Source organism: Muntiacus reevesi, chromosome 5 (genome assembly GCF_963930625.1).
Source record: "Muntiacus reevesi chromosome 5, mMunRee1.1, whole genome shotgun sequence".
NCBI classification, from domain to species: Eukaryota; Metazoa; Chordata; class Mammalia; order Artiodactyla; family Cervidae; genus Muntiacus; species Muntiacus reevesi.
The window spans coordinates 111,352,964-111,367,664 of NC_089253.1; the positions used below are offsets into that span (position 1 = coordinate 111,352,964).

Below are 14,701 nucleotides of genomic sequence, written 5' to 3' on the forward strand. Positions count from 1 at the left end.
ATTTTCAGATTCAGAAATTGAGATCCAGAAAGTTAAGTGACTTGTGAAAGGACACAAAATTGTTTGCAGCAACAAAGTGAAGTCCAGATTTTTTTCCACTGTCTGCCAAATAATATGAAACAGTGACAGCAGACTAAACACATCAACCTGGTACATGAATGGTTGCAAGGTGCTCACCATGTTCAAGTGAAGAGTTAGGAGTATATGAAGATTGCTGCACAGTTGTTGTAGGTAACAAGAGAAAATAGTTGTGAAAGTTCCATGAAAGCAGATTTGGGTTTTTAAGAGTTTGTTTTCACATAATGGAACTGCTGTTGCAATTCTTGCTGTATTAACCTTCTTAAAACACTGATTTCACCATATTTCTCCTCTGTTGAAAAATCTTCACTTACTTTTTTAGTTTATCATTTGGGTTTCCCTGGTGACTCAGCTGATAAGAATCTGCCTGCAATGCGGGAGACCTGAGTTTGATCCCTGGTTTGGGAAGATCCCCTGGAAAAGGAACACCTATCCACTCGAGTATTCTGGCTTGGAGAATTCCATGAACTGTATAGTCCATGGGGTCACAAAGAGTCTACACCCTTTTAAATTTGGTCATACCTTAAGTATCCAGTTTTCATTTTTCTTCTTCCTCAAAACAGCCCTTCTGGGTAGGCTGGTTTATTTTCTCTCTGCTGAATTTACACCAGCCATCTCCAGCTTCTTAGAATTCCTAAGCGTTTTTAATGGAGAATGCCTTTTTCTTTTACCCATTCATCTTTATTCAATATATGCTCAATCTTTAGCATATTTTTGGCCTACTTTTTTTCCTTGGTACATCCCAACTTTTGGGTTTTGATCCTTTAAACTCTTTTACAACTTACTGTTTATTGTTCTGCTTTATTTTATTGTTTATTCTATATATCCTTCTACTTCTTTTTACTTTAGCCTTTTGCTTTACTCTGAGTTCTTTAGGACAGAGACTGCTTTACTCTGAGTTCTTCAGGACAGGGACTATCTTCTTTCTCTGTTCTTTTTATTGTGTCTAGCCCTCTGCCCGTAGAGAGAGAGGGTGGTAGATGAGAAAGAGAAATCTGGTTTCAGATCATGGCTCTGCGACTAACTTGCTCTGTAATGTTGAGGATATTTTGATCTATTTGAGCCTTGGGTGCTTTGTCTGTAAAATGAGATACTAATAATATCTGTCTCACGAGATTATTGCAAGGATTAAGAAAATTATTGTGTCAACCTGATACTGACCAGAGTTCTTGGCCTGCCCATAGTCAATAGAAAGTGATCAGATGCCAGATAAGAAGTTCAGGTAAGATTTCATTGGGGTGCCTGTTGCAATGGGGAGAGTGAGATCAAGGAACAGTTTCCTTTGCGTTCTCACTCACTGAGGTGGGAGCTGCCTTGTTTCTTTTTTAAATATATTTTTTAAAAATTGGAGTAAAATTGCTTTACAATGTTGTATTAGTTTCTGCTGTATAACAACATGAATCAGGTATATGTATACAGTATCCCCTCCCTCTTTAGCCTCCCTCCCACCCCACCCCCGATCCCACCCCTCTGGGTCATCACAGAGCATGCATGGAGTTGAGTTCCCTGTACTATATAGCAGCCTCCCACTAGATATCTGTTTTATATATGGTTCAGTTCAATTCAGTTCAGTTACTCAGTCGTGTCCAACTCTTTGCGACCCCATGAATTGCAGCACGCCAGGCTTCCCTGTCCGTCACTAACTCCCGGAGTTTACTTAGACTCATGTCTATTGAGTTGGTGATGCCATCCAACCATTTCATCCTCTCTCGTCCCCTTCTCCTCCTGCCTTCTATCTTTCCCAGTATTTTCAAGTGACTCAGCTCTTCGCATCAGGTGGTCAAAGTATTGGAAGTTTTAGCTTCAATGTCAGTCCTTCCAGTGAACATTCAGGACTGATTTCCTTTAGGATGGACTGGTTGGATCTCCTTGCAGTCCAAGGGACTCTCAAGAGTCTTCTCCAACACCACAGTTCAAAAGCATCAATTCTTCGGTGCTCAGCCTTTTTCACAGTCCAACTCTCACATCCATACATGACCACTGGAAAAACCATAGCCTTGACTAGACGGACCTTTGTTGGCAAAGTAATGTGTCTGCTTTTTAATATGCTGTCTAGGTTGGTCATAACTTTTCTTCCAGGGAGTAAGTGTCTTTTAACTTCATGGCTGCAGTCACCATCTGCAGTGATTTTGGAGCCCCCAAAAATAGTCAGCCACTGTTTCCCCATCTATTTGCCATGAAGTGATGGGACTGGATGCCATGGTCTTAGTTTTCTGAATGTTGAGCTTTAAGCCAACTTTTTCACTCTCCTCTTTCACTTTCATCAAGAGGGTGTTTAGTTCTTCTTCACTTTCTGCCATTACATATGGTAGTGTGTATATATATCAGTGTTACTCTCTCAGTGTGCCCCACCCTGTCCTTCCCCACTGTGTCCTTAAGTCCGTGCTCTGTGTCTGCATCTCTATTCCTGCCCTGCAGATAGGTTCATCAATACCATTTTTCTAGATTCCATATATATGCATTGGTGTACGATATTTGTTTTTCTCTTTCTGATTTACTTTACCATGTTTGACAGACTCTAGGTTCATCCATATCACTGCATATGACTCAATCTAATTCCTTTCTATGGCTGAGTAATATTCCATTGTGTATATGTACCACGTCTTCTTTGTTCCTCTGTTGATAGATGTCTGGGTTGCTTCTGTGTCCTGGCTGTTGTAAATGGTGCTGTGCTGTGCTTAGGTGCTCAGTCCTGTCTGACTCTTTGCAACCTCATAGACTGTAGTGCACCAGGCTCCTCTGTTCATGGGGTTTCTCCAGGTGAATGCTGGAGTGGGTAGCAGCTATTTTGGGTTTGCTTTTGTGGGTTGTCTTCTCTTTTGTTTCCTGCCTAGGGAATTGCCTTTAGCATCTTTTGTAGGCTGGCTTTGTTTGGTCCCTAAGTCGAGTCCGACTCTTGTGACCCCGTGGATTGTAGCCTGTCAGGCTCCACTCTCCGTGGTTTTTCCCAGGCAAGAATACTGGAGTAGGTTGCCATTTCCTTCTCCAGGGGATCTTCCTGACCCAGGGATTGAACCTGCATCTCTTGCATTGGCAGGCAGATTCTTTACCATTGAGCCAAGGACACTAACTTAATCAGAAGGCTAAAATCCTTGAGTAAGTAAGGCTGGCTTAGTGGTGCTGAATTCTCTTAGCTTATGCTTGTCTATGAAGCTTTTAATTTCTCCATCGAATCTGAATGAGATCCTTGCTGGCTGTAATCTTGGTTGTAGATTTTTTTCTTTCATCACTGTAACAGTATCCTGCCACTTCGACCTGGCCTGGAGAGTTTCTGCTGAAAAATCAACTGAGAGCCTTATGGGAATTCCTTTGTATGTCATTTTTTTTTCTGTTTTTAGTATTTTTTTTCCATGCTGTTTTTAATATTTTTTTCTTTGTGTTTGATCTTTGTGTTTGATTTTGTGGTTAATATGTGTCTTGGTGTGTTTCTCCTAGGGTTTATCCTGCATGGGTCTCTTTATACTTCCCAGACTTGGGTAGCTATCTCCTTTCCCATGTTAGGAAAGTTTCTGACTATAGTCTCTTCGAATATTTTCTCAGACCATTTCTTTTCCCTTCTTCTTCTAGGACTCAGTATTTCAAATGTTAGTGTATTTAGTGTTGTTGCAGAGTTCTCTGGGTCTGTCTTTAATTTTTTTCATTCTTTTTTTTTTAATCCTGTTCCTTGGCCGTTATTTCCACATTCTGTCTTCCATTTCACTTTTTCATTTTTCTGCCTTAGTTATTCTGCTATTGATTCCTCCTAGTGTATTTTTCATTTCAGCTATTGTGTTCATCTCTGTTTACTTGTTCTTTAGTTCTTCTAAGTCTTTGTTAAACATTTTTTATATTTTCTCGACCAGTGCCTCCATTCTGTTTCTGAGTTTTTGGATCATTTTTACTATCATAAGTTTTTTTTTCCAAGTAAGTTGTCTATTTCCTCTTCATTTGTTTGGTCTTGTAGGTTTTTATTGTGCTTCTTTGTTTGTAACTTGGGTCACATATTTTTGGTGGGTGGGACTGCGCTTCTGTCTTCCTAGTTGTTTGACATGAGATTTGGGCTTCCCTGGTGGTTCAGAGGTAAAGAATCTGCCTACAATGGAAGAGACCCATGTTTGATCCCTGGGTTGGGAAGATCCCTGAAGAAGGGAATGGCTACTCACTCCGGTATTCTTGTCTGGAGAATCCCATGGAGCCTGGTGGGCTACAGTCCATGGAGTCACAAAGAGTTGGACATGACTGAGCGACTTTCACTACACTTCCAGCACTGGAGTTTGCAGGCAGTCAGGTAGAGCTACGTCTTGGTGTTGAGATGTGGACCTCCAAGAGACTTTACTGAAATTAATATTCCCTGGAGTCTGAGGTTCTCTGTTAGTTTGGTGGTTCAGACTCAGCCCTCCTACCATAGGAGCTCAGGCCCGTCCTCTGGCCCACGAACCAAGATCCTACAAGCCACACAGAGCAAGAACAACAACAAAAAGTGAAATTTTAAAAACTAAAACATATATTAGAAAAAATAAAAATAGAAGCGAAACAACCACTGGAAGGTAAAACAGAACTGCAATAGGAAAAAAAAAAGAGAAGAGAACAAAAGCTGGAAAAAGTCTTGGCTGTTGGCGGGCAGGGCTTAGGTGGGGGTGGGCCCTATGCTCAGGGCCCCTGCTGCAGATAAAGGCCCTGGATGGGGGTGGGGTGCAGGTTGCCTAAGCTTAGCCTGGCCTGGAGGGGCTCGGGAATGCCTCTGGCCCCAGAGTACAGAGGATCGGACCCCTGGCCTCAGCACGCTCCCCAGGGTTGAGTAGGTTCCAGGTTCGTTCTCCTGATCTTCTGACCTCTGAAGGTCTCTCCCCGTCCCCGCTGACCCCCTTGAGGTAAGTGTGCCTCTCAAGGCCTGGGAGCCCCTCCTCTCCCCCAGCTTCTCCTGGAGGGCACCGGTCCCGTCCAGCCTCTCCTTCTCCCCCCTCGCTCCCCACTGTGTTCCACCCCATTGCTCGGGGGCTCCTCCTGTCTGCCTGGGTGTCATGGTCCCCACCAGCAGCTGGTACGTGCACTGTTGGTGGCACCTTCCCTCTCTGCCATCTTGGCTCTGGCTTGTTACATGGGGTGAAGTTAGGGGTGTGCACAGGCTTAGGGCTGGAAGGGTGAGGTGTTTTGCCCACCCTCTGGTGGTGGTGACTGCAGGGGGCATGCTCAGTACCCTGCTTTTTGTTCCTGGCTCTTCATGAGTAGCAGTTTTTTGGTCTTTTTGTATCTGTTCATAATTTGCCCCAACTGAGCATGCACACAGTTATTTTTAGTCTCATAGTTTCTTTGTATTTTGTTGCTGGAGGAGAGGTGTGTCCAGGTGCAAGCGTTGCAGCAGTTACAGTAAAGGGTCCCAGGTCCCAGGCTGTCTCTAACGTATTCACTAACATATAGGTGTGGAAAAATACTGTCTCCCAGCATCTTTCCTCAGTTCACAATTTATATTTCCTGATGCCTTTTTTCTTTCAGAAATCAGATCCTGCAGATATTCTGTGCTGTAATATGAAAAGAAGACAAGAACTGAAAAGGTAAATTTTCCCTTTTTCTTGGTATATTTTTTAGCTTTGAATTGTGAGACTGAATTTTTAGATTTGCAGAATCCTGTATTTTGTATAATACTGTTTTGTAGGCACATATTTATAGCTAAATCACAGACATGATTTTCTTAATATTTGTTTAAATTTAAGAAAAAGTTGAGTGAAATAAAAAATCTTATCAGAGTTCTATACTTTGTAAATAGTACTTTCAACTAAAATGTTAATTTGCATCTCAAATAATTTGATTTTGACACACCCTTACAAGATACATAACTTCATTTCATATAGTAATAGAAGAGGTTATGAGGTTGATTTAATAATTTTGGATAAATTATTTTGCATATTACCCATGAAGAGAATATGTAGCTTATTGAATTGATTTGGCTCTAAAACCATGTTAATTTAACAGATTGTGGCTTGGGAAAATAGTAGGAATAATTAAAGGTATTATAATGCTGAGTTTCCATTAGTTAATGACCATATGGACCATGGTGCATAGATTGTTACGGAATATGCCACACAGGACTGTTGAGAAGAACAAATAGGAATTTTAAAATGCTCAGAAAACTGGAGGGTCCTATTAAAATTTTCTTTCATTTGTTGTTTTTCTGATTTTTCTTTACTACAGTTAATATTTTATATGATATGCTAATAAGTGCCAAACAGGGCCCTATTAAAGTTTTATCTTACTGCTATTTATTAACAGGTAAATAATGATAGGCAATCTTTTTGTAGAAAGAGCAAAGAAAATAAAACCAGGTGAAGACTCAGGTGAAACTCCTATGGAAACTCTGAGATGTTTATAGTTTGCTCTTGCCATAATTAATTCTTTGAGAAGTCACTTATTTCCAGTCTCTTTGTACCCTGCTGGACGGTAAATTAGTGAGGGGTAAGGACTATATTTGATGTGTCCTCCACTGCCTCCCAGTGTCCGGCAGAATGACAGGCACTTAAAAGGCATTCAGGAATTTCCTGATATAAATTAATAGATTGTGGCTCATCAAAATTTTCCCCCTTTCTTTCTGACTACAGAGTAATATCTAGTTTTGTTGTGCAAGAAAATGTTATCACCTCTAGCTATTGTTGCTGCTAGCATTCTAGTACTTTTTTTCTGACTTGTTTACTATAATTATTTAAACTGTTGAGATAATCTTGTGTATACAGATTTATGCCATGCTTGTTTTCTGCTTAATAGTATACCAGTATATTTTGTATGTCTTTGAAAATTTTGCATAAACATCCTTCGAAATGACTATGATAGTATATTGTATTCGGTAGAATGACATGTTTCTTATTCATTTCCAAAATTTTAGCATTTACCTTGTACCTGACTTTTTGCTCTTATAGATAATCCTGAATTGAATATCTTATTATTTTCAGTCTATTTTTAGCTTTTTTCTCCTTAGATTTCTAAAGTGGGAATTGCTAAGAAGTTAAAAGATAAGAACGTTTTTAGAATTCTTAATTATAATATCAAATTCCTTTGAGGAACTGTTATATCATTTTGCATTTCCACTGGCAACATAGGAGGGGGTCCATTTAACAACCTCTTGCCAGTATTTAGTGTTATTTAACAATCTTGACTAATTTGATAGAAGAAAATGGTACATTGCAATTAGCACGTCTGTGACTACTAGGGAAGTCAAACACTTCTCCCAAAAATGTCTACTAACTGTTCCCTTTTTCTAAATTCATTGGTTTTCTGTTCATGTCTTATTCTAGAGCCTTAGTACTTTTTGATGAGATTTTTATTTACTGAAGCTAATAAGCTGTCACGTTTGTAGCATATGCCATTTCCCAGTTCTTTTATTATTTTTTAATGTACTACCGTAGTCATTTACATTTACTGTTTTCTTTTGTGATATTTTTCCCATTGCTGTTAAGTTTAGGAAGTTCTTTATTAAGAAATCTGATAAATATTCCCTTTTTCTTCTGTGGTTTTTAAGTATTTAATATGAAGTATAGCAGAAATAATAATTATTTTGCACTTGAATGTTTAATCTGTTTGGGGTTATATCATCTGATGTTATATAAATCTGTAAAATTTTTTTTCCAAATAACAAATCAGTTATTCCAACACCATTTATTGAGTAATCCTTTCCACTTTATTAATACTGTAGTTATTTCTTGCTTTTAATGAAGTTCATAGCAGGCCAGTTCTTTCATTTCCTAACTAAAATGATATAGTGCAATATTATGTGTTATGTTTAATTGTAATTACCTAATTTTCTGTGCTGCTTTACAGACTGAATGTAGAAACTGACCCTCCAAGAAAGAGACCAAAAATTGGTTCTTCATCCCAAGGGCTTGTTACACTCCAGGAAACATCATATTCAAATAATAATCAGATTATTTCACAGAGTCCTCCTTCAAATGGAATTAAAAAAGATATAAGTAAATATGTAGATTTTCAAGTTAAAGATACTAAATTGACAAATGTTAAGAGTAAGCTGGACCATGGAATTGAAAACTTTAGCTGTCCTAAAGTGGCCAGAGATGAGAAACCAAAAGCTGAGGGTCAGGCAAATGAAGAAAAAGGGCCTCATTTACTTGCTCAGAGGGAGAAGATGAAGGAATTCAAGAAAGAAAGGGACAATAAATTTAGAGACAGTTCTGAAAAATGTGCTTCGGAGAAATGCAAGAGAATCCAACTTTCTCAGGATTATAATTCCAACAAGATAATTAAGGAACCCTTTGAATCTAGAAGGAGAAGGATTAACTTCAAAATCCCAGTAAAATCCCGCAATACCCTCCAGAATCTTGTACAAGAAAATGTGTTCACTTTACGTTCTAACAAGTTAAAGACTAAACAGGAGAAAAAAGAATGCCCAGAAGGCTCCCAGTTTTCATTAAAGTTTACAAGGCACAGAAGTGAATATTTATTTTCAGATTCCACAAATAAGCAGACCGTCCATGAGTGGGAAGGAGAATATCATGAGCATCAAGAAATTAATGATTTAAGTTCTGGTGAAAACCTAACCCAGGTAAGATAGTGCAAAATGAATACAGACCTTAGTAAAGAGTTTAAACATAGTTAGGTTCGAGTTGTTTCTGTTATAGATAATGATCGTAAAAGGCAGATTCTGTTTAGCAGGAAGATATGTTGGTTCTTTTATTTTACTATGTAAATTCCAACTTCCTTAAGAAACTATCCTGGCAACTATCAGGGACCCAAAATAGAAGGGATTGTGTAAAAATACAGAAGCAGCAGTTATGGATAGTCCTATCAGAAAAGTACTATGACAGTTTTCTCTAACTCCAGGTGTGACAATTCCGGGGCTAATATTCCAAATAGCTGTTGCTCTAATAAATTATTCTTTTGAGTGCTCTGTATGCCAGGTACCACAATCACAGTCATCGTTTTCAAAGACTTTCTTACATGAGGAGGTACAGAAACAGCCACCTCAAGTCTGACAAATACTTAATCACCTTATATGGGAACACATAGCGTGGTATTAACATGGCCTTGGATGGATTAATTCAGTAAGATTTACTGGAGGGGATAACATGTAAACTGAGAACTAAAGATTGAATAGGAGTTATTCAGGTGAAGACAAGGTAGAGTGAGATGGGAGAAGCAGGAATGTTCCAGACAGAGGGAACTATGTATACAGAGATCTAGGCTAGAAAGCTTGGCACATCTATTTTTGCTTCTAAATTATGTAGTAAATCAGCATTTGTGAACTAATTTGAAAACCTAATTGCAATAGCCTTGTTTCTATGGCAAATAAATTTGTTTATCTTTAGGAGAACTTTTAGAACTTTGGAACTTTAGAAGCTCTGAAATTTAGAGACTGCTTATAAACAGCAGTGGTGGAGCTTACCTCTTTTTAGGAATCAAGACTGTACAGTGTTGTATAAGATACTCCCTTTGAAAAATGGAGGGATTGTAACTAGGGGGGCCAGAAGAGCTTGAGAAAGAGTACTCTGTTTTGTTTTTTTTTAAGAATACTCTTTTTCACTGAACTTGAAGGGGTCCAAAGAAGGAAAAAATTGAGTTTGTTCTTTTTATTGCTTTCTTAAAGGAAAGCTTCAGTTTTCCTCTTGTGCTGTATAACCAGTTCTCTAGAGTAGAATGCAAGAAAGGAATCTGAGTTTTCCAGTTTGTTCACTGAACATCTTTGTATCATGGTTTGGTATTCCCCTGGTGCTGTATCTCTAATGAACAGTATGAGATGTATCTTACACACTTTTTTGCTCTCTGTTTAGAATTATTACAAAAACCAAACAAGGTACATAGCATGTAGTTGTAGGGGAAGCAGTTTTTGCATGATTACTTTTCAATTATTGGAATTAAAACTCTTTATATTCCTTTGATAGCAGTCTTGTCTGACTGAAAGTCATTTAGACGCAGGAGCAGCAAGTAAATATTGTTCTTATCTTGAATATGTTATTGTTACCATTATTAGTGACAGTAGCTAATCATCTTAATATTATATTTGTTTTCCTCATAAATTCCTCAATGGATAATTGTCTTCCTAAAATAGTGAGTTTACAAAGAAGTAATTGTATTTTTTTGTATTCAGTGATCCTGTTACGCTTTCCTAGGAGAAAGTGACTTCTTTTTTCCCTAGGCTTACAGTTCTTTGTTATAGACCCTTTTCAGTTTGCATTCTCCCCTCACCATTGTGAACTAAGATTCTAGAGATTTACTGTTTATAGGCCACTTATAAATGGTATCCAACTTAATTCTTATCAGTCTTTGGGGTAGAAATTCATCAGTTTATCTAAACATTAATTAAAGGTACCTATTATTTTTTAGGCATTTAGAGTTTGAATAAGACACTTTTACCCTCAAGAAGTTCCCAGAGAGGTAGATTAGTAAACAAATACAATTGCAGATACAGTGAAGAAAATATTAGAGCCCTGGGAATTTGGCTCGTGTTAGTATAAATTTGGAAGTGAGTTAAGGAAGGGCTCATTAAGAGATTCTTAAGAGATTCTCTTAAGCTTGGAGATTCTTAAGCTTGGTGTTGAAAAATGTGTAGAGCAAAGAATAGAAGTGTTGTCCTGCCAGGGAAAATGATCAGTTGTGTAGTGGCCCAGAGTTGTGAGATTGCATGGCACAGGCATACGTGAGCATTTATGTTGTTTAGTTTGACTTGAGATGTGTTGAGAATCTATGTGAGAGGAAGTTGGAGAGGAAGCCAGGGTCTAGGCAATGGATTCCTTTATCTCTCCTGGGAAAGACTGTTTTTTTATCTTGTAGATAGGACAGAGCCACTGAATAATCAGGTTTTTAGTTTGAAATCACTCCAGCAGATAAAGCCATTGTTGTTACTCTCTTTTATCATCTCCAGGGAAGGCTTTATCCCAATCCATGGACTTAATAAAACATAGAAGGGGGAAGGCAAAGTTAAATGCCCTCTAAGACTTTCTTTTATAATAAGGATTTGAAGTTGATAGAAAGTTTTTTGAAATCACTGAAAGTGACTTATAGTCAAAGAGAGTGAAGGGTAGTAGTGACCTAAGTAAAAGAATGAAAAAACTTCGAATGTCAGAAGTTGCAGGAAGTTCTATAATAATCTCTAGCTTGGTTGGCACTCCTTAGCTGAAGAGAATCTAAAGTTCTAGTGAGATTTAAAGTCAGGTGGAGAAGGCATTATAGAACCCAGGGTCTTGGGAGAGTACAGCTGTAACGGGTCTACGTGTGTGATGTGTGTGGTATTGTATTGTGTGAAGATTGATACTGGAAAGTTAGGGTAGAAGCTCAATTCCCAACAAAGCAACATAGGATACACTTTTTTAAAGAGAGTCTGCAGTTTATATCCAGCTTCTTCTAAAATACATGTGTGTTTGGTGTTATCTTGGAGAATTCTTAGAAGATGATTTGGTTTAGTAGAGGCTTAGTTAAGTTCCTTGTCACCTGTATGTAGGATTGGGTAAATCTCAGCCACTCACCGAAAGTGCCAGTGAAAAACTGAAATTAGAGAGATCTTCAGTCTTTGCTGGGAGACAAAAAATAAAACACCCATACATTTTCAGTCTTCTCCCTCAGCCATATAATAATCTTCTGAGTTTCTTTTGTTGTTTTGTCATTTTTTAGACATGGTTTTAGAAATGGTTCACTTTTAGAAATGGTTCATTTACTCATGGATGAAAATTTCCCACCACCAAGGCCCAGTATTCTTTTTATCTTTGCTGTGGTTATTTCTGTTTCTTTCTTTTTTGTGTGTGTGTGTGATGATATTTTATTTATTATTTAAAAATTTTTTTTTATTAGTTGGAGGCTAATTACTTCACAACATTTCAGTGGGTTTTGTCATACATTGACATGAATCAGCCATAGAGTTACACGTATTCCCCATCCCTATCCCCCCTCCCACCTCCCTCTCCACCCGACTCCTCTGGGTCCTCCAAGTGCACCAGGCCCGAGCACTTGTCTCATGCATCCCACCTGGGCTGGTGATCTGTTTCACCATAGATAATATACATGCTGTTCTTTCGAAACATCCCACCCTCACCTTCTCCCACAGAGTTCAAAAGTCTGTTCTTTACTTCCGTGTCTCTTTTTCTGTTTTGCATATAGGGTTATCATTACCATCTTTCTTAATTCCATATATATGTGTTAGTATGCTGTAGTGTTCTTTATCTTTCTGGCTTACTTCACTCTGTATAATGGGCTCCAGTTTCATCCATCTCATTAGAACTGATTCAAATGAATTCTTTTTAACGACTGAGTAATATTCCATGGTGTATATGTACCACAGCTTCCTTATCCATTCGTCTGCTGATGGGCATCTAGGTTGCTTCCATGTCCTGGCTATTATAAACAGTGCTGCAATGAACATTGTGGTGCACGTGTCTCTTTCAGATCTGGTTTCCTCGGTGTGTATGCCCAGAAGTGGGATTGCTGGGTCATATGGCAGTTCTATTTCCAGTTTTTTAAGAAATCTCCACACTGTTTTCCATAGTGGCTGTACTAGTTTGCATTCCCACCAGCAGTGTAAGAGGGTTCCCTTTTCTCCACACCCTCTCCAGCATTTATTGCTTGTAGACTTTTGGATAGCAGCCATCCTGACTGGCGTGTAATGGTACCTCATTGTGGTTTTGATTTGCATTTCTCTGATAATGAGTGATGTAGAGCATCTTTTCATGTGTTTGTTAGCCATCTGTATGTCTTCTTTGGAGAAATGTCTGTTTAGTTCTTTGGCCCATTTTTTGATTGGGTCATTTATTTTTCTGGAATTGAGTTTCAGGAGTTGCTTGTATATCTTTGAGATTAATCCTTTGTCTGTTTCTTCATTTGCCATTATTTTCTCCCAATCTGAGGGCTGTCTTTTCACCTTACTTATAGTGTCCTTTGTTGTGCAGAAGCTTTTAAGTTTCATTAGGTCCCATTTGTTTATTTTTGCTTTTATTTCCAATATTCTGGGAGGTGGGTTGTAGAGGATCTTGCTGAGATTTATGTCGGAGAGTGTTTTGCCTATGTTCTCCTCTAGGAGTTTTATAGTTTCTGATCTTACATTTAGATCTTTAATCCATTTTGAGTTTATTTTTGTGTATGGTGTTAGAAAGTGTTCTAGTTTCATTCTTTTACAAGTGGTTGACCAGTTTTCCCAGCACCACTTGTTAAAGAGATTGTCTTTTTTCCATTGTATATCCTTGCCTCCTTTGTCAAAGATAAGGTGTCCATAGGTTCGTGAATTTATCTCTGGGCTTTCTATTCTGTTCCATTGATCTATATTTCTGTCTTTGTGCCAGTACCATACTGTCTTGATGACTGTGGCTTTGTAGTAGAGTCTGAAGTCAGGCAGGTTGATTCCTCCAGTTCCATTCTTCTTTCTCAAGATTACTTTGGCTATTCGAGGTTTTTTGTATTTCCATACAAATTGTGAAATTATTTGTTCTAGTTCTGTGAAAAATACCATTGGTAGCTTGATAGGGATTGCATTGAGTCTATAGATTGCTTTGGGTAGAATAGCTATTTTGACAATATTGATTCTTCCAATCCATGAACACGGTATGTTTCTCCATCTGTTTGTGTCCTCTTTGATTTCTTTCATCAGCGTTTTATAGTTTTCTATGTAGTTATTTCTGTTTCTTAAGGTGGCATATTTTGTTCTTAGAATATGAGTATTTTTAGGGAGGCATATATATGAATGAGTAAATCTTAAAGAATTTCTACTATGTTTCATGACTTAATAGAATGAAGCTTTTCTATTCCAGGGACAGTTTTTCATTTAGAGGCAATATTGCCTGTTAGTGGGTTGGCAACTGATTTGATGGAGACTTTTTTTTTTTTCCTGTTCATTGTTTTTCTTTTTATTGCATTTATGGAAGCATGCACCCCCAAACAGCATAGTTTACTGGACTGTAAACTGAAGTATAAATAATTTTCACTTCAACTCTGTTTACATCAAATTCTGTCTCTGTTACAGCACTGAAATTGCTTGGGCAAAGGGATGGAGACATTTTTGATTGTCGAGGATGGGAGGAGGGTAGGTGTCTAGTGGGTAGAGGGAAGAGATACTTCTAAACATCCTACAATGCATAGAACAACCCCAAACGCTTTGTGTTTTTCTATTTAAAGAAGACTTTAAAACCATGTTGATTGCTTTTTATTTGTGACAGTCATTTATACTTTTGTGTCCTCTGAGTCAGTGCCCCTTGATAAAAGAAAGGTTTCTCACCTCTGCTCTAAAGTTAGATTTCTACTTTAATTTCTTTACATTATAGTATATCAGGGAACTACTTACCTGAAGTGAGAAGAGTATTAACCCCCAAAACAAAGAATCAGCTGATTCCAAATGTCAGTAGTGCCACAGCTGAAAGACCTTATTCTAGGTGTATGCTTCTTAACTAATTAATAAAATTACTTTTCATTTCAGACTTTTGAAGCACCATGTTCTTCAGTGTCACTTGAAAGTATTCAAGATACAGATCAAGAGGTTACTGATATATTTGTTTACTTTGAATATTTTTAATGAAATTAAGATGGGGGTTCCTATTTTAATAAAAAATAATGATTATAAAAACTTTTATAGTATGAAAATAACAGTGATATCTCTACTTAATTCAGTATATAAGTATTTATGAAGCCCTGAAAAAGCCTTTGGAAAAGTATTTCCATTTACTCAATC

At 37.9% G+C, this 14,701-nt stretch overlaps 1 protein-coding gene across 5 annotated transcripts in view; it reads left to right on the forward strand.

Annotated features, from left to right (window-relative positions):
* Positions 1-14,701, forward strand: part of SWT1 (SWT1 RNA endoribonuclease homolog) — a 104,654-nt gene that overhangs the window by 6,398 nt on the left and 83,555 nt on the right. For 4 of the 5 annotated variants that reach the window (XM_065936197.1, XM_065936199.1, XM_065936201.1 and 1 more), the window contains exons 4-6: positions 5,551-5,609; positions 7,864-8,602; positions 14,450-14,509. In XM_065936197.1, the coding sequence (XP_065792269.1) occupies positions 5,551-5,609; positions 7,864-8,602; positions 14,450-14,509 (858 nt within the window). The remainder of the gene's footprint in view (positions 1-5,550; positions 5,610-7,863; positions 8,603-14,449; positions 14,510-14,701) is intronic. The other variant, XM_065936200.1, reaches the window with a different exon arrangement.